The sequence below is a fragment of the Miniopterus schreibersii genome, assembly GCF_964146895.1.
Source record: "Miniopterus schreibersii genome assembly, chromosome: 11".
Lineage (NCBI taxonomy): Eukaryota > Metazoa > Chordata > Mammalia > Chiroptera > Miniopteridae > Miniopterus > Miniopterus schreibersii.
Window position 1 is genome coordinate 44,604,504 of NC_138111.1, and position 22,243 is coordinate 44,626,746.

At 43.1% G+C, this 22,243-nt stretch overlaps 1 protein-coding gene across 3 annotated transcripts in view; it reads left to right on the forward strand.

Moving 5' to 3' along the window:
• Positions 1 to 21,552: 21,552 nt before the first annotated feature.
• Positions 21,553 to 22,243, forward strand: part of RCL1 (RNA terminal phosphate cyclase like 1) — a 56,428-nt gene continuing 55,737 nt past the window's right edge. For all 3 annotated transcript variants that reach the window (XR_013999825.1, XR_013999826.1, XM_081151022.1), the window contains exon 1: positions 21,553 to 21,929. Coding sequence is in view for 1 of the 3 variants with exons in the window: in XM_081151022.1 (XP_081007148.1) it covers positions 21,794 to 21,929 (136 nt within the window). In the remaining 2 variants the exon portion in view is untranslated. The remainder of the gene's footprint in view (positions 21,930 to 22,243) is intronic.

The following is a 22,243-nucleotide window of genomic DNA, read 5'->3' on the forward strand; positions in this document are numbered from 1 at the left end:
TCACAGGCTGGAGGGAAAGTACTTCTAATCTCCAAAGGTGGGGACGTTTGTGGTTTTCGCCACAAAGGAGACCTGAAAGGAGATCCTGAGGAAATCTGGCGTAGAAAATAATGTTGCCACCAACACCACTAGCTGAGGAGTCACCCTGTCGTTGGAGGGGAAGGTGGAGTGTCGCGGTCGCATCGCCAGGCCGCACGAAGTGCCCACGAACTGCCGCTGGGCTGGAGTCTGCCGATGGCGAACGAGCGGGCAGCTGCCAGGCCGGGGCCCAGCCACTCCGCAGTCGCTTCCCCGCACGTAGGTGCGTGTTCGCGCGGGTTCTTAACCGCGTCGCTTGCTCCAGCGGTAAGGACGCTGGATTCAAACGCGCACGTTGAGAGAATGTGAGTCGGGAGGAGACTGACGCGCTGCGGGGCTCAGAAGAAGCCGGAGACAGGAGGCCGCGCGGAGCGGCCCGGCCGGCGCCTCACTCCAGCTGCTCCAGCTGAGCTGCCAGCTGTGGCCGCGCGAGTGAGCCCAGGGACCCGTGGGTTAGCGAGGAGAGAGGCCATTCTTCCCTGAGCTGCTAGAACAGAATCGGCCTTAACTGAGACTGGGAGGACGATAAGGAGAAACAGGATGGAAGAACATTAGAGCTGTTTTTGGAGTAAGTTGGAGATACCTTTGGGACATCCAGAGGGAGGTGATAAGGAAGCAGTTACATGTACACATTTTGTGTACATAGAGGTCCCTGCGAGAGATAGAAGGTTTGGGAGTTGTTGATATGTTTAAATTTATGAGCGTATGAGCTCACTCGAGTGAGTGTAGATGAGAGGAGAGGTCTGAAATCTGACTGCTGGGGTTCTCCAACGTTTAGACCATAACGAGGACACACTGAAGGAGCCTAGCAGGAGAGGCAAGTTATTCAGGAAGAAGAATGGGCGGGTGGGGTGTCATGGAAATCAGTTGAAATGTGTGTTTTAGGGCGGTGATTAAATCAGTCAAGTTCTGCTGATAGGTAGGACTAAGACCTGACTGACAATTTTTATTTATTTTTCTTTCTTTTCTTTCTTTCTTTCTTTCTCTTTCTTTCTTTCTTTCTTTCTTTCTTTCTTTCTTTCTTTCTTTCTTTCTTTCTTTCTTTCTTTCTTTCTTTCTCTCTCTCTCTCTCTCTCTCTCTTTCTTTCTTTCTTTCTTCTTTCTTTTCTCCCTCCCTCCCTCCCTCCCTCCCTCCCTCCCTCCCTCCCTCCCCCCCCTCTCTCTTTCTCTCTCTCTCTCTTTTTCTTTCTTTCTTTCTTTCTTTCTTTCTTTCTTTCTTTCTTTCTTTCTTTCTTTCTTTCTTTCTTTCTTTCTTTCTTCTTTTATAGTTTATTTGAACTGCAGCAATTTGGGTATAGAGGATGTTTGGAATTTGCAAACATCCTGCTGCAGTGGTAAACGCAAAGGACAATGATTTCTAACTGTAAAAATAACGACGACAAAAACCCCACAAAACCTATGAAATAGATTCTTTTCATTTACAATGTATAGATGAAGAAAATCTGAGGATAGTTTTGACCAAAATCCCATAGCTATTTAGCAACTGAATTAGTGATTCCAAAAAATGCCAACTGAAATATAGAAAATGTTTTCTCTAAGAGGAAGCTTCTGGGAGGGGGATTCAAACTGTCCAGAACAAGGCTATTAGGAGAAAAAGGAAGAGCAGGTCAAGACAAAAGTTGGAGAGCAGAACAGAGGAGGCTGAAGTCAGAAAATACAAGGCCTTTTTTTAAAAAACACTTTGCAAAAGCAACAGAAGAGGGAGCCTTAGAGTTAAGACAGTTTTATTACAACATTCATTTAAAAAGGATAAATAAACAAGAATGACTGGGAAAGCCCTGCAAAAGAAGAAAATGAGCTAGCCCTACCAGTTAATAAGACATTATAAATCCAGTATAATAACAAGATGGTATTGGCACGAAAATAGAAAGAACTGCAAAACAGAATAGAAAATCCAAATATAAACCTAATTGCACCTGGAAATTTAATATGTGATAAAGGTGGCATCTGAAATCAATGGAGGAAAAGACCTTCTTCATAAATAGTGTGGGAATGAAAGTATAGCCAGTGGAGAAAGACACAATCATATGTTTCTTCACACAAGATGAATTACAAATGGATTTAAGATTTAAAATTTTAAAAACTAAATAAATAGTAGGAGAAAGTATGAGCAGATTGCTCTATAACCAAGGAGCTGGGGAAACTTTTCTAACTCACAATCCAGAGGCAATAGAGGAAAAGACTGAAATTTGGATATGCAAAACAACAGCAGCAACAACAAAATATTTGCATAGCAAAATGCATCATAAGCAAAATAAAAAGACAAATTACAAACAGGGAAAAAATATTTCCAGCTTATATTGTAGAAAAGGGAGTAATGTCCAGTGGTGTATTCTGGTGAGGAGGATGAGGAGGAGCCCTGATTCATAGCATTTGCTAATTACCATGGTATAAATACTCCTGCCATAGCAAGTTTTTTAAAAATAAGTTTTTATTTTTCAAATACATTTGATTTACAATATTAGTGCACAACCCAATGATTAGACATTTATATAACAACCACAGCAACTTTTAAGTTGCCAAGAAGACACCAACTGTACCAATATGACATCCATTGGATGACAAAATTCCTAAAAATTTAACAATCGGCACTTGTAAGCTGGCACTAGCAAGCTTTAGCACACTATTGTAAATATCCCTCATATATATAAAGGACTTCAAAAGATGGAGAAGAAAAGGAAAACCTTCCTATGGAAAACAGGCAAGAGATAGAAACACAGTTCACAAAAAAAGAAATGAAAATAAAAGGCCCTTAAATATATGAAAAGATGTTCAATCACACTTATAATAAAACAAATGCAAATTACAACTACAGTGAGATATGATTTTTCAACTACTAGATTGGCAAAAATCTAAGTTTAACAACATAATGCATTAACAAGGAAGTGAGGAGACAGGCACTTATATTTTGCTAGTAGGAATGTAAAAGATGGTACAATCCATGGGGAGAGAAATTTGGCAATATCTAGCAAAATTTGTATACATGCATCTATTTATCCAGAAATCCCATTTCTAGGAATCTTTCATAAAGATACACTGGCAAAAATACAAAAAGACATATACATAAGGTTATTCAATGAACACTATTTGTAATAGCAATAGACTGGCAACAACCCCAGCAATAGACTGGCCACATCCCTCACAGAATGGTTGAATAAACAAAGATCTACAGGTACTGGAAAAACTACAGAGCTGTAAGACGAATGAGGAATATCTCTATATACTGCTAGGGCATGATCTCCAGTGAAAAAACTAGGTGGTAAAACTGATGGTAATACAGGGAGGGGGAAACGTAGGTTTACAGCTGTATGTGTTATTATTTATTTATATTACAACTGTAAACCTACTTTTGCTCCACTCTGTATATTATCATTTAACTAAAGGGGGAGGAGAATATGAATATATTTTTATGTTTTGGAAAAATAAAAGGATAGCCCTAGCCAGTTTGGCTAAGTGGTTAGAGCATAGGCCTTCGGACTGAAGAGTCCTGGGTTCGATTCCAGCAAAGGGCACATACCTCGTTTGCAGGCTTGATCCCTGGCCCCGGTCAGGGCTCATGTGGGGGGCAACCAATTGGTGTGTCTCTCTCACATTGATGTTTCTCTCTCTCTCCCCCTTCCCCTGGCTCTGAAAAGCAATGGAAAAAATATCCTCAGGTGATGATTAAAAAATAATAATAATAAAATAAAAGGATAAAATAAAAACAAAATTTAAAAAATACAAATATAAATTTTTGTTTATTTAAACAAAAGAAACTGATTACCTCTTCGGAGGAGGGCATGGGGCAGAGGGATAGGAATGGAGGTTAGACTTCTCTTTGTTTTACAGATTTGATTTTGTTAGTTGTGCAAAAAGATTTCAATTTTAAAAATGTTTTTGAAAGCAAGGCCTAAAAGTCAGAGGCGAAATGAAACCAATGAACCTGGTTGTATAATGACCTGGTTCTATTTTTATAAATTGTTACTGCTCATTAAATACTTTGTGGAAATCTGAGTAGCTTCCTTTCTTTGGTACTGAGGTAGCCCATGTTCTAAAGTTTTCTCCTGGGATTCTCCATACCATCTAATATATCTAACTTTGGCATTCCTGCCAGACAGCAAATACCATCACCTTGGCCATGGAACATACTTGCTTGCCTATTTTTTCTAGGTGGAGGCATCACTTGTCCTTTGAGACAGAATTACTCCCATTATAGCACTGACTCCCCTCCAGAAACAAGCCACCATGTTGCTTTTCCTAATAACCCCCGTTCAATTCTGAGCTGTGGTTCAGGGGGGCTTTTCTGTCCCAGGACCCAGGGACAGGGTCATCATATACCCCCGAGGGAACTCTTCCCCCTTGAAATGCAAGAGTTTTCTCTGTCACAGGACTTGGAGTTACACACAGCTAAGTTTTACCCTCACAAGCTGAATGAATTTGAGCAAAATAGTTAACCTCCCTTAGCTTCCATTGCCTCACGTATGAAAAAAGGGGGAGAGTAAAACCAAAGTTACAGGGTTGTTGTGAGATTTATATAAGACAATGTGTGTAAAATGCCTGGCATAGGCTCCTCTTCCCCTTGCTCTGCTTCCCTCCTCTTCTCGTCTCCCTACCTTCTTGTTCTTCAATCTTTCCTCCATCTCCTTTCACTAAACAAAATGAATTATCTATATATAGACATAGATATATTCATATATATGAACAAACAAACTTCTGCACAGCAAAGGAGACTATCAGCAAAATGAAATGACAACCTACTGGATGGGAGAAGATATTTGCAACCTATATATCTGATAGGCGGCTAATATCCAAAATATAAAAAGAATTCTTACAACTCAATGGCAAACAAACAAACAATCCAAGTTAAAAAATGGGCAGAAGATCTGAATAGACATTTTCCAAAGAAGACCGACAGATGGCCAGCAGGCACATGGAAAGGTGCTCAACATCACTAATCATCAGAGACATGCAAATCAAAACCACAATGAGATTTCGCCTCACAAGTGTTAGAATGGCTATTATAAAAAAGACAAGAAATCAAAAGTGTTGGTGAAGGTGTGGAGAAAAAGGAAATGTCAATTTGTGCAACCACTATGGAAAACAGTATGGAGGTTCCTCAAAACATTAAGAATGGAACTATCATGATCCAGTAATTCTACTCCGTATTATATATATTATGTAAATGTAAGGCTCTGTCTACAAATAATCTCTTCAGGCAAATCTTGTAATTTGAAATTGAAATTTTCTTTCTCTTTACCCTTCTCCCTCCACTTTGGCTCAAGATTTTAAGTATCTTTATTAAAAAACAGACATATTAGCAAATTAAGATACAATCACTGAAAAACTGTAAAGGCAGGCCTGAAACGGGTGGGAGGTTAAATGTGAGATGGAGGGGATCAATGGGGGAAAAAAGGGGACATCTGTAATACTATCAACAATAAAGATAATTTTTTTTAATCCTCCCCTGAGGATATTTTCTCCATTGCTTTTCAGAGTGGAAGGGAGAGAGAGAGATCGATACATCTGTGTGAGAGAGACACATCAGTTGGTTGCTTCCTCCATGTGCTCCGACCGGGGAATTGAGCCCTCAACTGAGGTACGTGCCCTTGGCCAGAATCGAACCAGGGACCCTTCAGTCTGGCGGGCTGACACTCTAACCACTGAGCCAAACCTGCTAGGGCAATAAAGATACATTAAATAAAACTGATAATATCACTGAGCAGATAACTTTTTAAAAAGTTAGTTACTCAAACTAGTCCTAGGACCTAGCAGATAACAGATAGTCTTGGGGCACAGTGAGGATTTGGATGTAATGGAAAGGGCTTCAAGGATAACCTGGGTCCAGGCTATTGGTGGTTTTAAAGAAACTCCCTGGCCCTGGCTGGTTTTGCTCAGTGGTTAGAGCATCGGCCCACAAACTGAAGGGTCCCGGGTTCCAGTCCAGCCAAGGGCATGTACTTTAGTTGCAGGCTCGATGCCCAACCCCAGTCGGGGCATGTGTGGGAGACAACCAATTGATGTGCCTCTCTTGCGTTGGTGTTTCTCTCTCCCTCCCTTTCACTCTCTGAAAAAGCAATGGAAAAAAAAACATCCTCTGGGGAGAATTAAAAAAAGAAACTCCCTGTACAGAAAGCTGGGTGGACTAACCCTGCCCATCGTTACAGTTTGACCTTGGGCGTGTACGTCACTAGTCCTGAGAGAGACACAGAATATGTGGATAAACAAATGAAGAATATTTCTCAACGAGCACTAATTGATAAGCAAAAAAGGAAAACGATTAATGCTGTTAGAATCTAATCTGTTCGAAACATCTCACAAGTTTTCTCCAGGAAAGGCCCACGGTGATGAATGGCCCTGCTATGAGATAAGAAACTATCACAGGTCACGGGGAGAATTCTAAGCTGCTGTGAAGAGCCCATGCCCAGACTGATATCAAGTTGAAGGAAGGGAGAGTGGTGCAAATGCAATCAGGAGGAGAGTGAATCCCAGAGCAACTGACAGAGGGAACCTGAAATAGGACAAAACCCAGTGATGCCTGAGACTCTGGCTACCTAATTCTGGATTAAAACTGCCCCTCAGTGGTGTGTTGCAGTTCTTGAAATGAACAGAAGGGGCGCCATTCCTGTATTCTTCCTGCTCATTAATGAAGCGCCTAGTAATAGGACTTATCACCTATATTTCATTTCACAGCTTTGAGAGTGTTTCTCATTTGATCTTTACAACAGCCAGGTAATGATTGGGGTCAGGTCCTATTCTCTTCATTTCACAGACAGAAAACTGAGAGGCAGCCAGTTTAAATGACTTACTCATCAGCTCCCTTCTCTTCATTTTCTGCCATTGCCCTGCCACTTCATTTTTAATTTAAAAAAGTATATATGTCTTTATCGATTTCAGAGAGAGGAAGGGAGAGGAAGAGAGAGAGATAGAAACATCATTGGTGAGAGAGTCACTGATTGGCTGCCTCCTGCACTTCCCCTACTGGAGAGGTCAAGTCCACATTCCGGGCATGTGCACTGACCAGGAATCCAACCATGATCTCCTGGATCCTAGGTCAATGCTCAACTGCTGAGCCATGCTGGCCGGGCACCACTTTGTTTTTTAAACATTTTTTAATTGAATTTATTGGTATGACATTGGTTAATAAAATTATATAGGTTTCAGGTGTACAATTCTATAATACATCATCTGTATATTGTACTCTGTGTTCACCTCCCAAAGTCTAGTCTCCTCTTGTCGCCATTTATCGTCCCTTTACCCTTTCCTACCTGCCCTGCCACTTCTTTCCAAAAAAATCCCCTGTCCTTAGTCCTGCCCATTGCAGATCTGGGCAAGTCAATCTCCTGCTTAAAAGCTTCTGCATTTCCTGGAGCTTTCAGGATGAAGTTAGCTTAGTATTCCAGGCCTTCATTTTCTGACACTCGTTCACACTTCTCTCTAGTTTTCCACACTACCTGCCATTCCTGTGCCGTTTCATACCCTCTTGTCTTTGCATAGGCTATACTCTCTGTCTGCACCCCTGCTCCCCTTCTTCATTTCATCAACTCCCATTTATCTAGAGTCTCACCTCTGGGAAGTCTTCTCCAATTTTCCCCTGGTCTGATTAGATGTCCCTTCTCTGTGCCTCCAGCAGAGAGAAGTCCTCACTTTGTGGCATTTACATTGCAATAATGGATTCCACTGTCTGCTTCTCCATCACTGGCTTTTCTCAAAATGTGATTCATGAACTCCCTATTTCAGAATAACTTGTGATGTTTATTTATAATACAGCCTCCTGGGTCTTATCCCAGACCCACCAACTCAGAATCTTTGCAGGGCAGAGCCTAGGAATCTGAGTTTTAAACATTTCTCAAGATGATTCTGACTTGTATAAAGTGTAAGAACCACCACACTAGACAGGGCAGTGGCCATACTTTCTTGTACCCTTAGCATCTAGCACAGTGTCTGGCACAAAGTAAGCGCACAATGAATGTGTCCTGAATGAAATGAGTTAAATGAGCAGCACTGGTCAAGGGCAACCCAAACAGGCTGCGAATATATTCAGCTGCAGAGATTCCAGATGCCAGCAGACGGCGCTGTGTCAACATAAATGCTTTTCCGTGAAGGGGAGGCGGAAGACAGGAAGTTTTGTTTTACTGGAATTCAAGCCTCAAATGCTGCATAATTGAACTTATTTTTTCCTATCCAGTTTGTCTACCATTGTCCTACTTGCATAAATAAATTTATTTCTGAAGGCATGAAGACTTCTAGAAGAAACATAAGTGGAAGGAGACTGGTTACAGAGGAGAGCTGAGCAGGTAATGAAAGAGACGGGAAGGATACTCTAATTACTCCTATTTCCAGAAAGCTGCTGCCAGTCAGCACTAAATGTTGTAAAATTACCCAAAGCATTCAAAAGTCTATGTCATTTCAGCCAGAGGGTGGAGCCATCCTGTAATTTCGGTTAGTCATCCACTGTTACATTTATGCACTGTCAGTGTCTGAGTGACTAACCTTTTAAAATTATTTCCCTTACATAACAAAGTCTGAAAGCCCAAGTCTTCCTCCAGGGGTGAGTACTTTTTTCTCCTGAGGTGTTGGAAGTGAGCTCACAGTCTAAAAGCCAGGGGCCCCATAGACAACTCTCCCTCCCCCTTCCAGCCTCCCATCTCACCCCTCTCCCCATGGGCCCTGTGCAAATAACTGATAGGGCTGGCGTGGGGCATTGGGAAGACTATCGGGCAAGGCCAGAGCTAAGGCTGAGCTGTTTTCCTCCCAAGGCGGAGCTTTCAGCCAGAGGCCTTGTGAAGGGAACCCAGGGAAGGGCTTGCAGCCTTACCACCTCTAGGCAAAAGGCAAAGAGTGGTAGACACAAAGAAGGAGGGGGCAAAATGCCTGCTCTCAGCCCAGTGCCACTCTTATTGGGAAGGCATAATTTAAAGGCATTATAAAAATTAAGGACAATACATGGTAGAAATTACTGTCAAGTTCTGAATGACCATAAAGTAGATGGAAGAACATAAAAGTAATGAGAGAAGACACAGGATACAGTTCCCTTTCCTTTTATTTCTTGAACAATCAAATTCAAAAGTCATTAGGTGGGGACCAAACAAGGCTGGGACTTCATGGCCTGCTCCTGGTCACAGATGCAAGTGAGGGCATCCTCCCAGGTTCGTACATGGGGTTTGATTGTCCTCATGATGAGGGAGTGGCCCACAGCTACCTCTGAATGGGGTCAGCGGCCAGGGGTTTGGGGAGCACCAAGCAGGAGTGTGCCAAGTTGCAGATGTTCCTGTCTTTGTCCAATGTTCCTTCTCTCAACTTGGGAAGAAGGGCTGCCTTGGGTCCGAAAGAGCTGTCCCTGGAAGCAAGAGAGCCGAGCCTGCCCCAGCTGCGGACAGCACCCATGGTCTCTGGCCAGACTGAGCACAGAGAGAAGGCATTTTGCACGTTCTGGGCAGCCAGCAGTAATATCTCTCCAAGAAGTCGAGAGAGAGCCTCACATGGGTGTCTGAGGTGAGAGAAGCTAGCTGGGAGCAGGTTACAGGGGCCATAGAGCACATGTTGCATGACCAAGGAGGCAGATCAGGTTCAGCTTGTCCAGGAAGGGCAACGTGGAGGGGAGTGGGGAGCAATCCAGCCAGAGGCCCCACTCCCCATGAGACCAGCTCTGGCCCACAGTGCTGGACTGGACAGGATGCCAGGACCCAGCCTCAGAATGGTGGTGGAGGTCGGGGGCTGATTTTGCCTCTCTGCTCACAGTAGGGAGAACACACCCTCCAGAGCAGAGAAAGGCAGGTCTGTTTCCTCCTGACCGGCAGAGAATTGTGGGGGGCAGTGTGTTTTTTTGGAAGGGATCCCACTGTTGGAGGGATGGAAGAGAGGCACTCCCCTACTTTCAGGCTGTCTAGAGAGGGTGGCCCTGCAAGATGGGGAAGTGCTCAGGAGAAATCCCCTTCTCTCTGTCCCTTCTGCTCAAGCCAGGGGAGGTTTAGGAGTGGGTGCTGCTGGGGAAAAGCTGTGGCCAGACTTTTGCTGCCCTGGAGGCTGTAGAAGATAATTCAACAGGCCAAGGTCAAAGGTGCTCTGGGCTGGATCCCCAGCTAGGATTAGGAGGGGCCACGGGTGCCGGGAGGGTTCAGTTCTCTCTGGGGGAGCTGGGTTTAAGGGGAGGGTCAAGGGAGCCTGCTCTCTGGCTTTGTTACTATTGCTGTGAGCCCAGGGCTGGTTCCTCCTCCTTAGATGTTCGGTTAGATCCAACATAGAACTGTTTTCAATTCCTCAAATATACTCTTCTCTCATACTCATTTCAGAACTGGTCCCACCATCTACCAATTTGTTTAAACCAGGAAGTTGCATATGATCACAGATTCAGCCCTATCCCCACCCTTTCATACCAAATCCATTAGCAAGTCCTGCCATTTCTACTGCTCAAGTATATCTCTAATATGACCACTTCCCTCTCTACTGCCACCACAGTAATCCAAACCATCTTCATCCACTGCCCAAAGGGGAGAAGTCTTTTTATTGCTCTCCCCACTTCCTCTTTTAGCTCTCTCCCTCCAATTTACACGTCACCCACCAACCAGTAGACCCTCCTTGTGATTCTTCGGTGAAGCACCCTGGTTATTTCCTTCATCGTACTTGTCACAAGTTACATGTTTATTTTGTTCATCTTATTGTCTGTCCCCCCCACTAGATTGTGGCACTGTGGGGCAGGGAATCTTAAGTGCATCATTGCATACTTCCTGCCTAGCACAGTGCCTGGCAAGAGCAGATAACTAAATAGTTTTTAGATGAATGGCATTACACAGAGTTTGGGTTTGAGCGAATAAGCAATGAGGATTCTCACCCATTTAATAAAAAGGTCTGATAAAACATAAGGACATGTTGGGGGAGGGGGGAAATGGAGGCAGCTGGATGGATATTTATTAAAGTCTTCCTTTATTAGTAGCTTCCCAGTTGACGAGTCATAAGGTAGTGTCATAAAATTCAAGTGGAAGGGGTGGGATCCTAGAGAGAGTTTAAAGGAGCAATTGATATCTTCACAAATATATCAGGAAGAGGTACTGATGTCCTATGTCTGGTGAACCAGAAAAGTAACATTACTTCATCTCTTTAAAAAAGAATTGCTTCACCCTGGGCAGTGTGGCTCAGTTGGTTGGGAGTAGTTGCATGTGTTGAGAGGTTGCCTGGTTCGATTCCTGATCAGGAAACATGCCCAATCAATGTTCTGCTCTCACATCGATGTTTCTCTCTCTAAAAATAAATAAAGATTTTTTTTAAAAAATCTCGACTAGAAAAAAACTTCAGGTTTGAGTGGAAAATGAGTTCAGTTTTTAGACACGTTGAGTTTAAAATGATAAATATTTCCTATGAGCCACTGAAAACAGCCAAACTGGGAAACTTCTTTGACAATTTGATCAGCCATGAAATAGTCATGAGGTTTAGTATTCTTGATTTCCTTATCTGTAAAGTCAAGGACTTGAAATAAATTCTATAATTGTAGCAGAAAAGAGAGAGCTAAAGCTTTAAAACTCTGAATCCTGTTAAACAAATTTTAATGACACAGCCAAATAATTTTGAACTACAATTATGTTACATCATACATGACCATTAATAGGTATGCCATTACCTATTGAATATGCAAATATTTTAATTGAACTAGTACCTGTCAGAGCTGACTTAATTTCTACTTACGTATATTTTTCCGTGTTTTCCAAATTTTCTGTGGCAGCATGTAGTATTTTTACAAATGAAAAAAAAGTAGGACACATTTTTTTAAAACAAGAAAATGAAAGACTCACTGTCAACTTTTGAATGAATACCTTTGGGGTAAGCACTTGCCTTTACACACCAAACATATGTAAGGACAGAAGTTACTAAATGTTCCCAGAAATCACTGGAAATTTCCCTCCAAGAAGTACACACATGTTGATGTTTCTTGGAATTTCGTGCAGCTGGTTTCCCTTCTCTGGTTTCAGACTGTCTTCGTCCCAAAAATCACTGGCCCACAATTATACAATAAGCCCATTGTTCCAATACTTCTCCCTGAAGGCAAAACTAGGGGACTTGTCCTTTTTTGTTGTTATTATAGTCCCAGACTAACTGTTGGCTGTTCTCCTCTAGGTTTTGATCTCTTGGAGGATTGTCACATCAAAAGTGTCTTTTGTGGGTTTATTTTTACTGTGGCAAGGCTTTCATTCCAGCAGGAAACAGCTTGGGAAGGTAGTGGTGGTGGGTGGGGAGAGTATGGCAGGGGGAGGGGAGTAGAAAATAGTGCATGCCAAATTCAGAGTCCTCTTGGTTATTAGACTGGCCCAAAGGTGAGTGACTGGGAAAGAGAATGGTCTGGAAATAATGACATTGAGGAATAGGGCAAAAACTGGGTTTATTTCACCACAAGAAGAAGGTGGTATGCTAGGTCCTTGTAGCAAGAGAGATTAAATTTACTCATAGAACCAATGCATTTCAATAGGAGAGAGAAAGAAGTCAACCTGGTATACAAAGAACTTTTAAATGATTAGAGTGATCGGGAAATGGAGCATGCTGCTTTCATTTGACATATGCCATCTCTCTGTGTGGGTTTTCAAGAAGATCCTGGAAGACTACTTTCTGGGAATGGTACAGGGGGCTGTGTGTTGGCTAGAGCATTGGACTTGGTCATCTCGAAAATCCTATCAAGCTCTGAAAACCAGTGATTCCAAGAATAATTAATTACTTAATTAGTCTGTAAAGTGATATTGATCCTGAAGATGATATACATTGTTCTTTTAGTTATGTAATCATTTGGTACTTCTGTGTGATTTCAAAGGTACATTTTTCCAATGTCTTCAACTGCATTGAAACCTCAGGTCTCCAGAATATAGAGCCACCTTACATTCTTTGACGTAATAGTCAGGTCAGACTGGGTTATGTTACAATAAAAAGCAATCCCCAAATCTCAGTAGCTTAAAACAACCAACTATTTCTCACTCAGGCTACGTGTCCGTGGTGGATTGACTGCTGCATCATATTTGTCTTCACTACAGGATCCAAGCTGATGCAGCACCTACAGCTGGAAAAATACTGGTCACCATGGCAAAGGGAAAGGAGCTTCAACTTGAAAGTGACACAGGTAACTTCTGCTCACATTTCACTGGCCAAAGCAAAATGCATGTTCACACCTAAAATCAGGTGGACAGTGAAATGCATATACCTTGTTTTAAAGGGCAAATCAGAATGATTTATAATATAAAGAGCATATAATTTATAATTTTAAAAAACTTAGATGTGGGTAGAACTTTTGAAATGCTTCACTGGAATTGGGAACAGTTTGTTCAACAGTAGTTTCAACATTATTTCATGTAGAGGACAGAAGGCTATAGGCCCCAGAGTACGATCTAGTTCTGACTCAATGGTTAGGGAAAGGTAACCTTCTGAGATGAAAACTAACAAGAATCCATGTATCATTACAAGGCTAGTTTTCCAATACAGGTATGGTTTTCAAGTGTATGGAGATACTAAAGACCTCGTCCTTGAGGTAGCTGGACAGAGTCTTGGGGTGGTGAAACTCCTGAGCCTGTTGCCTTTGGTAATGACCAGCATCACTCTTCTATTCCTGAGTGCTATTTGCAATAATAATTACAAATATTATTTTATATGTGCTGGCAAGAAACACTGGCTAGAGCAATGGTTACTATATTCTGGAGACGAATACTGGTTTATGAGAAAGTCTTTCCCCACCTAGAGAAAGTATGAAAAAGAAGTAATATTTAATGAGCACAATGGACTGAATGTTTATATTCCCTCAAAATGCATATATTGAAATCTTGATCCAGTGTAATGGTATTTGGAGATGGTGACTTTGGAGGATAATTAGGTCAAGAGTGTGCAGCCCTGTCCTGGCCAGTGTGGCTAAGTGGTTAGAGCATCTGCCTGTGCACCAAAGGGTCACAATTTAGATCCCTGGCCCAAGTAGGGCCACGTGGGAGGCAACCAATTGATGTGTCTCTCTCACACTGATGTTTCTCTCTCTATACTCCCCCCCCCCAAAAAAAAAGAGTATGCAGCCCTCAGGAGTTAGATCAGTACCCTTATAAGAAGAGGCCAGAGAGCTAGCTAGCTGTCTTTTCTACCATGTGAAGACAGAACAAAAAGACGGCCGTCTGTAAACCAAGAAGAATGCACTTACCAAGAACCCAACCATGCTGGCATCCTGATCCCAGACTCCCAGACCCAGAACTGTGAGAAATGAATGTTTTTTGCTTAAGCCACTCAATTTGTGGATTTTTTTGTTTGTTTGTTTTAAATTTTTTTATTGATTTCAGAGAGAGGAAGGAAGAGGGAAAGAGAGATAGAAACATCAATGATGAGAGAGAGTCATTGATCGGCTGCTTCCTGCACTCCACCTACTGGGGATTGAGCCTGAAACCTGGGCATGTGCCCTGACCAGGAGTTGAACCATGATCTCCTGGTTCATAAGTCAACACTCAAACACTGAGCCACGCTGGCCAGTCAATTTGTTATAATTTGTTAGAGCAGCCTGAACTAAGGACAGTAAGATTTGCATAAAACTTTTTAATTCAAAGGGCTGAACCTTATTTCAAAATTATGTCCTTACTGTTTCTGAGAGAAAAGAGATTTTTTGTAAATTAAAAATACACCGAAATACTGCTTGTTACCTATCAAACTGGCAAAAATTCAAAAGTTTAACAATATACTCTTTTGGTGAGGCTGTGGAGTGTCAGGTACTTTTATATGTTGCAGGTGGGAATGTAAAATAATAGGATTTGCATGAAAGGGAATTTGGCAATATCTAGAAAAATTACGTATGTATTTACACTTGAAGAAAATTGTGTGTGGTATGCTACTAATCTAAGAAAGCTGAAGGGAGAGGGGATAAAATTACAGATACATGCTTATTTTTTAAAAATAAGATTAACCCAAAACTTTTAAAAAAAACAGTCCTCTATAGGGGGAGAGAATGACAGGGTAGAGAGCACAGGGATAGTAGCTACATTTTTTTCTCTATATACTATGTTTTGTAAATATGTCTTGTTTTGTAAATGTTACATAATTATCAAATAAAGTTAAATTGAAAATAAATCCTTAAAAATTGGAAGCAAAATGAAACAAATGAGTCTAACTCTACGTTGAGTAGATGACATAACCACACAGATAGGAACTATTTCAATTACTTTTAAAAAACATGCCCTAGTAGGTTTGACTCAATGGTTAGAGCATCATCCCTCAGACTGAAGGGTCTTGTGTTCTATGCTGGGTTTCGAATTCAATTCCAGTCAAGGGCATGTACCTTGATTGCAGGCTTCATCCCGTCATCCCTTGCGGCAGGCAACCAATCAATGTGTCTCTCTCACATCGATGTTTCTCTCTCTCTCTTTCTCTTTCTCTCTCTCTCCCCTCCCTTCCACTTTCTCTGAAAAGCATTGGAAAAAATATCCTTGGGTGAGAATTTAAAAAAACCACATGCACACACACACATATACACACACAAAACTAGTAATTTCCCTATATATCCCTTTTGGAGTATATCCTAAGGATAAAAAAATACTGTAAACTCTTTTCTGTAATCATATTGTTGGTGGTAGTGTCAGTATTATTGATCTAAAACTATTTTTTGTATATGTGTGTTTTATGGGATAAAGCAATTGAGCAATTATATTGGGGTATTTGGGAACCAACATCTTTTGCTATGAGAAAAAAGAGATACAAATGTAAGAACAATGAAGTTAAATACCTTGAATTCTGAGTTTGAATTGGAAGTACCACTATGAACTCACAGTGTATTTTATCTTAAAAAAGAAGAAAGTATTTTCCTGCTCTGTGTACTGAAAAAGCCTCGAAACAAGAACAAAATAGCAAAGAGTGCCCAGATTATGGCCTCTAATTACCACTTACCACTAAAAGAAATCAGAGCTTCTTGGAAAAATGATTGATTCCAGATTAGAAACAGAAAACATACAAGTTGAGCCTGGAACATCGTGACATCCAAGAAAGCAAGAAAGTTATCAGGGAATCCTTGAGTCATGCAGAAAGGCTCAGCAATCCAAGAGAAAGACTGAGCAGGAGGCTGCGTTGCCTTTTGTGACCTAGTCTCAGAAGTCATACTTTTACTTCTGCCATATTTTATTCATTAGAAGTGAGTCACTAAGTCCAACCCACACTCAAGGGAAGGGAAATTAGGACCCACCCATTGACTGGAGTTTCAAAGATATGGTGGACATAGTCTAAAACCACCACAATAAGTCTCCTTTATTTTTTCTTTTAACTTTACCAGTTTGTCCTAAAGTGATAGAAAGTCTAGTCTCAGAAACTCATTCTAGTATAAAAAAGCCTGCAGAGTCAGTTTTCAATATATTGAGGGACTGTACCTACATTTTACTCAAGAGATTAAGGTGCCTCCTTATTATCAGGAGAGTCAAACTAAATGGAACACTAATGGTATATGAAATAAATTATTTTAAAATATTTTTTATTGATTTTTAGAGAGAAAGTAAGAGTGAGAGAGTGAAACATTGATCTGAGAGCGCAACATTGATCAGCTGCCTCCTGCACACCCCACTGGGGGATCTAGCCTGCAACCGGCATGAGCCCTGACCAGTAATCGAATCAAACTCTCAACCTCTTGGTGCATGGGACAACCCCACACGGACCAGGGCTAAAATAAATTATTTTTAAAGGTGAAAATGATATATTGAAACAATTTGAAAGAAACAAGGATGAAGATTTTTGGTAAGAAAATACTGAAGAGTAGGATAAATTCTGAAGGGTAAATTCATTTTCAGTATCACTAAGGATTCTCAGTGGGATTAAAGGAGAGCAAAATATGTAAGATTGTTAAGGGCAAATGAACAAAGGCCAACTCTTGCTTCTTATGTCCCAAATGTCCCCAGGCTCATCGTAATCAGAAATATTCATAGTGGGCTGGATATAATCCTGCAGTTTCCTTTACTGGAAATCATCTCTTGTGCAAAATGCATGATATAAGCTAAACAACAATACTTTTCCCTCCTCACCTCCCAGACAATCACACTGGTCTTATAGCAACTCCCAGATGCACTGTGTCTTCCCTTTTTTGCAAGTGTTTCTTCTCCATCATATCAGAGAATCTCAGAGTAATTGTCGGACCCCTTGCAGCATGGTCCTCTCGGGTGTTTACTTAAAGACACATTTCTAGGGCCAACCACACACGTACCAAATCAGAAAGCCTTGGATTGTGGCCCAGGGATACGTATCTTTAAAAAGATCCCCCAGGTGAATTTTTTGTATGATAAAGCTTAAGAACCACTGGATCAGGCTGTGAACAAACTGAGATCAGGGTCTGAGTCGTACTCATCTCTGCATTGTTAGTCTCTCACTTTGTATCCTTGTACTTTTACTGACACAGCCAACCCTAGCACTCTCATCAGTGTTAGATAAATGTTTATGGAATTGAATTGAGTTGGAAAAGCATTCACATATTAAGGTTTAACTCCACAAAAGTCATGATGTGATGAGACTCTTTGGGTTTGGTGAGTGGTCGTGTATTGTTTTTGCCTACCTCGCATCTGCTATCTCTAGTAATAATTAATAAATATTTATTTTCCTTGGAAGAGCCACTCCTCTCTCATACTCCATTCTTGTAGTTTGAGAAGCTCTGATACTACTTTCTCTGCAAAGGAGGTGAATATGTGACACACGTCTGGCCAAGTCGAGCACATATTCTTCCAGGCTATTGCCATTAGTTCAGAAATTGGTACGTGATCCAATGAGAGCTCAATTCCAGATTTATTGGTGCTGGGTTTGCTAAGCTTGTAGAACATGACTCTGGATTTTCTAGTAACCAACTTTGACTCCACCTGATGCACTTTCTGTCTCTATTGATTTGCGTATTTTGGACACTTCATATAAATGGAATCATACAATATGTGGATATTTTCAGATGGCTTCTTTCACTTAGCATGATGTTTTCAAGGTTTATTCATCATGTAGCATGTACCAGTGCTTCGTTTCTTTTTATTGCCGAATAATATTCCACTGTACAGATGTACTCCATATTGTTATCCATTCATCAGTTAGTGGACATTTGGATACCTTTTGACTTTCAATGCATCAATAAATTCCTTTTTATGGTTTAGTATTTTAAAACAGTGAAAGAGTTGTAATAAAGATGGTTCTAAATCAAATATTGGAACATGTGATTTGATGAGTGATGAGTGTGACTTGATGGAGACAGTTAATAAACTATGGGAACTTAAGACAGTACCAGAAATCAGAAATGTAACATTTATATAACAATTAGGCTTCAACTCACATTTGAAGTTTCATGATTATAAATCATAGTGTTTCATAACTATGATATGATGGCCGGGCGTGGCTCAGTGGTTGAGCATCGACCTAGGATCCAGGCGATCGGGGTTCAATTCCTGGTCCAGGCACATGCCTGGGTTGTGGGCTAGGCAGCCGATCAATGACTCTCTCATCATTGATGTTTCTATCTCTCTCTCTCCCCCTCCTTTCCCCTCTCTGAAATCAATAAAGATATGTTTAAAAAAAAAAAAAAAGGAAGTATCTGTGGAAGTGATTACAAGGCAAGGTATATGTCATTTACCACTCACTATGAAAGAACATGAGGAGATTAAAAATATTTGTAATGGATAATTTCAAATATAAACAAAAGTAGAACGAATTACATAAAAATTCCTATGTACTCATAATCCAACTTTTGAGCTAGTTGGCGTGAAGATCAAATGGGATCATGTATAGAAAGCCTTTAGCATAGAGCCTTAATCTCAGTTGGCTTTCAGGAATGACTTCTGCACCAGTCAAGGTTCAATAGAAGCAGAACCACTAACTAGAGATTTATGATAGGGATTTGATCTTATGCAATTGTGGGGGCTGGTTTCACAGCCTGTGAGGCTGTCATCGTTGTGCCTGGTGATGAAGCGCAAAGTCAGTAGGATGAGCTGGAACCTGCATGTCTATCACTGCATCCAAGCCTCCAACTTCAATGATGTGAGTGACCAGCAGAAGATGGTGTTCTTTGTCATGGGGATAAATGCATAGCTGGCCCAGCAGTTGGAGTTGCTAAAGTAGAATCGGGAGTTGGAGGAGCTATGGGCCTGGCTGCTTCCCTATGCTAATAAGATCAGCGTGAGATAAGTATGTGAGCTACAAGAGAGCCTGGTACCTTGTAGTGACTTTTCAACATAAAAAAATGTGGCTGTGACTTCACTTTTGCCTTTCAAATCTCATGCAAGATGTTTCTTGTGGCTTGCTAACCCAGAATTATGCAGGGAAAGGAGTTCAGGGATATGTAGTTTCTGTTATCTATTACTGTGTAACAAACTCCCTCCAAAACCATAGGTAAAACAGTAACAATCATTTATTTAGCTCAGGAATATGCAATTTGGGCAGGGCTCAGTTAGGACAGCTCATCTATGCTCACTTGGCATCAACTAGGGTGGCTCCAAAGACTAGTCAGAGGCTGGCATCTGAAGGCTTGCTACTTCCATGTCTGGTGGTTCATGCTAGCTGTCAGCCGGGACAGCTGGCACTCTTCGTGTGGTCTCTCTGACATGGCAGCTGCATGGTAAGCAGACTTTTTATTGGAGGTTCAGGACTCCAAAGATATATGACCTGAGAGACAGAATGAGTGATAGAGGGAGAAGGAGAGGGAGGAGAGAGAGGGAGATAGACTTTCTATTCTGGTTCTGCCATTTATTAGCTATGTCACTTTGAGCAGGCCATTTATTCTCTCTGAACCTTAGTTCTCAAATTTTAAAAATCAGGACTTATTTTGGGTTGCCCGGAAGAAGACTGTAGGGTAATAATTTGGGAGTTAACCCCAGGAATTATCAGAAGGAGCTGCAGAGGATACAGGGGAGGAAAGGAAGCCAGTAAAAGGTACTTAATCAAGCAAGTTACCTCTGCTGGCAACTGGAGCTAAAACCTCCGAGGAACCCCTGGAAAACACCATGAATCCCAGAGCTGTCTCACCGAAGGGTTGAGGGAACTGGGATCCTTATACATCAACTGCCATCAGTTATTGGTTACGGACTTGGGAGGGGGGCATTAATTCCTCAGTCCTTTTGTCCTGCTAAGTTCCATGCAAGTGGGAAAAACTCTCAAAGGGATATAGGTACTGTTAGGGAAAACTACGCAGATTCGTACTGAAAATAGTAAGAGCTGAAGGGATATGAATGGAGCACTGACTGGCTTTGCTACAAAGGATATTAGTTGCTTTTTTTAAGGTGGTTGAATAATTAAAATGAGGTGATATACCAAAAAAAAAAAAAAAAAATCCTCTCCTAGCGGGATGGCTCCTCTGCTTGCTTTGGCATTGCCCCACAGAGGGATTCAAGGGAGGCCCTCAGAGGTCCTGGAGCTTTCAACATCCCCACATGACCACCGCCAACTTCCTAAAAGGCAGTCTGAAGAAATGGCAATAATAGACACGGATTACCTCCCTTCCTCAGTGGACTTCAGGGCTAATTCTCTTAAATGCTGCCTATAGCTCTATTAACCTGTCACCCTGTAGGAGCTCAGACCTCCCGTTGGTTCCTCATTACTGAGACTTACCCACGTAAGGCTGGCTACGTTCCTCAGCCTTACTCAAGCTCCCAGCCATTCTAGATCCCCCCCAAATGCGTTCTGGAACCTGTGATCTGGTGACTTTGTCCAAGAATGGCTGCAAACGCACGATATTGGACTCCTTACATTTGTGGTCATTTGATAGTTAACTGCGCATCTTTGAAGGTTCTGAACAATGGCCTGACATAAGCCAGTCTTTGGTGAGGCTTTGGTGCGTAGGATTAGACGAGGACAGGAAAGAGGGAAGAGCAGAGTGTGGGTATGTGCGTGTGCAGTTATTACAACCACCCGTTTTGCGGTACGTGAGATGGGAGCGCCGACGTGGTGCTGTGGCTATAAAGGAAGGGACCGATGTGAAAGGGGCAAAACTTGGTGCCTCACAATAAGCTAAGCAATGGCCTGGTGTCCGAACACTGGAGATTCCAGGGCATGCTGCCCCTGCAGCTTTGCCCCACCTGTAAGGTGGGAATGGCAGTACCCCGCAGGGTTACGGGGAGCGAAGGGCCGCGCCAGCAGCGCGCTCAGAACGGTGTCTGCAACAGGGTAAGCGCGCCAACGCTGTTTTCGCCTCTATTAAGAAAAAAGCGGGAGAGATAATACCGTCTATATCCCAGTGGTTGCCAGTGCGTAGTGAGGCTAAGTAGCCGGCATGCAGTAAGCACTGAACCCGACCGTCACCTCCCCTGGCTCCTGCTCAGAGAGACCCGCGCAGGCCGCCGGGGAGCGGGAGCTCTCCCTCCTCTGCTCCCAGGGCACCCCCACCCCGCATTCCCCCAGCAGAGGCAGCGCACTGTTGCCGGGGCTCGGGCACCGCCCAACTCCAGTGCGGGCCAATGGCAAGGCGGCCCTAGCTCCGCCCTGCTCGAGAATCGACCAATGGCGAAACGGCGCGGGCACCGCCCTGATCAGGCGCCGGCCAATAGCGGCATGGCCCGGTACGAGGCCGCCCTCAGGCCGGCGGGGAGGCGGGGAGGCGGTCACCGGCTCCGCCCCGCTCCCCTCTGACCCGGTGTCTCGTTTCTCCGTCTTCCTGTTCCAAACCACGTGGACGCGCGGGGGGCTGCGGGGCTGCGGGAGGGAACCCCGGTCGCTACTGCCGCTGTCGCCGCCGCCACCGGGGTTGCGATCCCGCGCCTGTCTGAAGTAGCCGCACCCCGGCCGCCCACGCCTTGCGCAGAGCGCGCACATGGCGACTTCGGCGCACTCGCTCAGCTACGCGGGCTGCAACTTCTTGCGCCAGCGTCTGATTCTGTCGACTCTGAGCGGTCGCCCGGTCAAAATCCGAAAGATCCGGGCCAGAGACGACAACCCGGGCCTCCGAGGTAATTTGGGACTGGCAGCGCGCGGGGTGGGCGCGGGAGCCAGGGGGAGACTGCGCTGATGTCCTGGGGGCTGGCGCGCGGGAGCCGCCGGTTTCCGCGGGCGCTCCGGGGAGGGCCGGTGGCACGTCGCCCCCCTGCCCGAAGGCGCCCGAGGCGGTGGCGGAGGCGGGGTCTGCCCGGAGGGGTGAGCTCGGCTGCGCGCCGCGCTTCGCGTCTCCAGGGCGCTGGTAGTAAACAGCTACACGTTTTCCAGCGTTACGTGTTGCAGCAAATCCCAGGGTTCACCCCCTCGCTTGTCTTCCGACCCTCTTGCT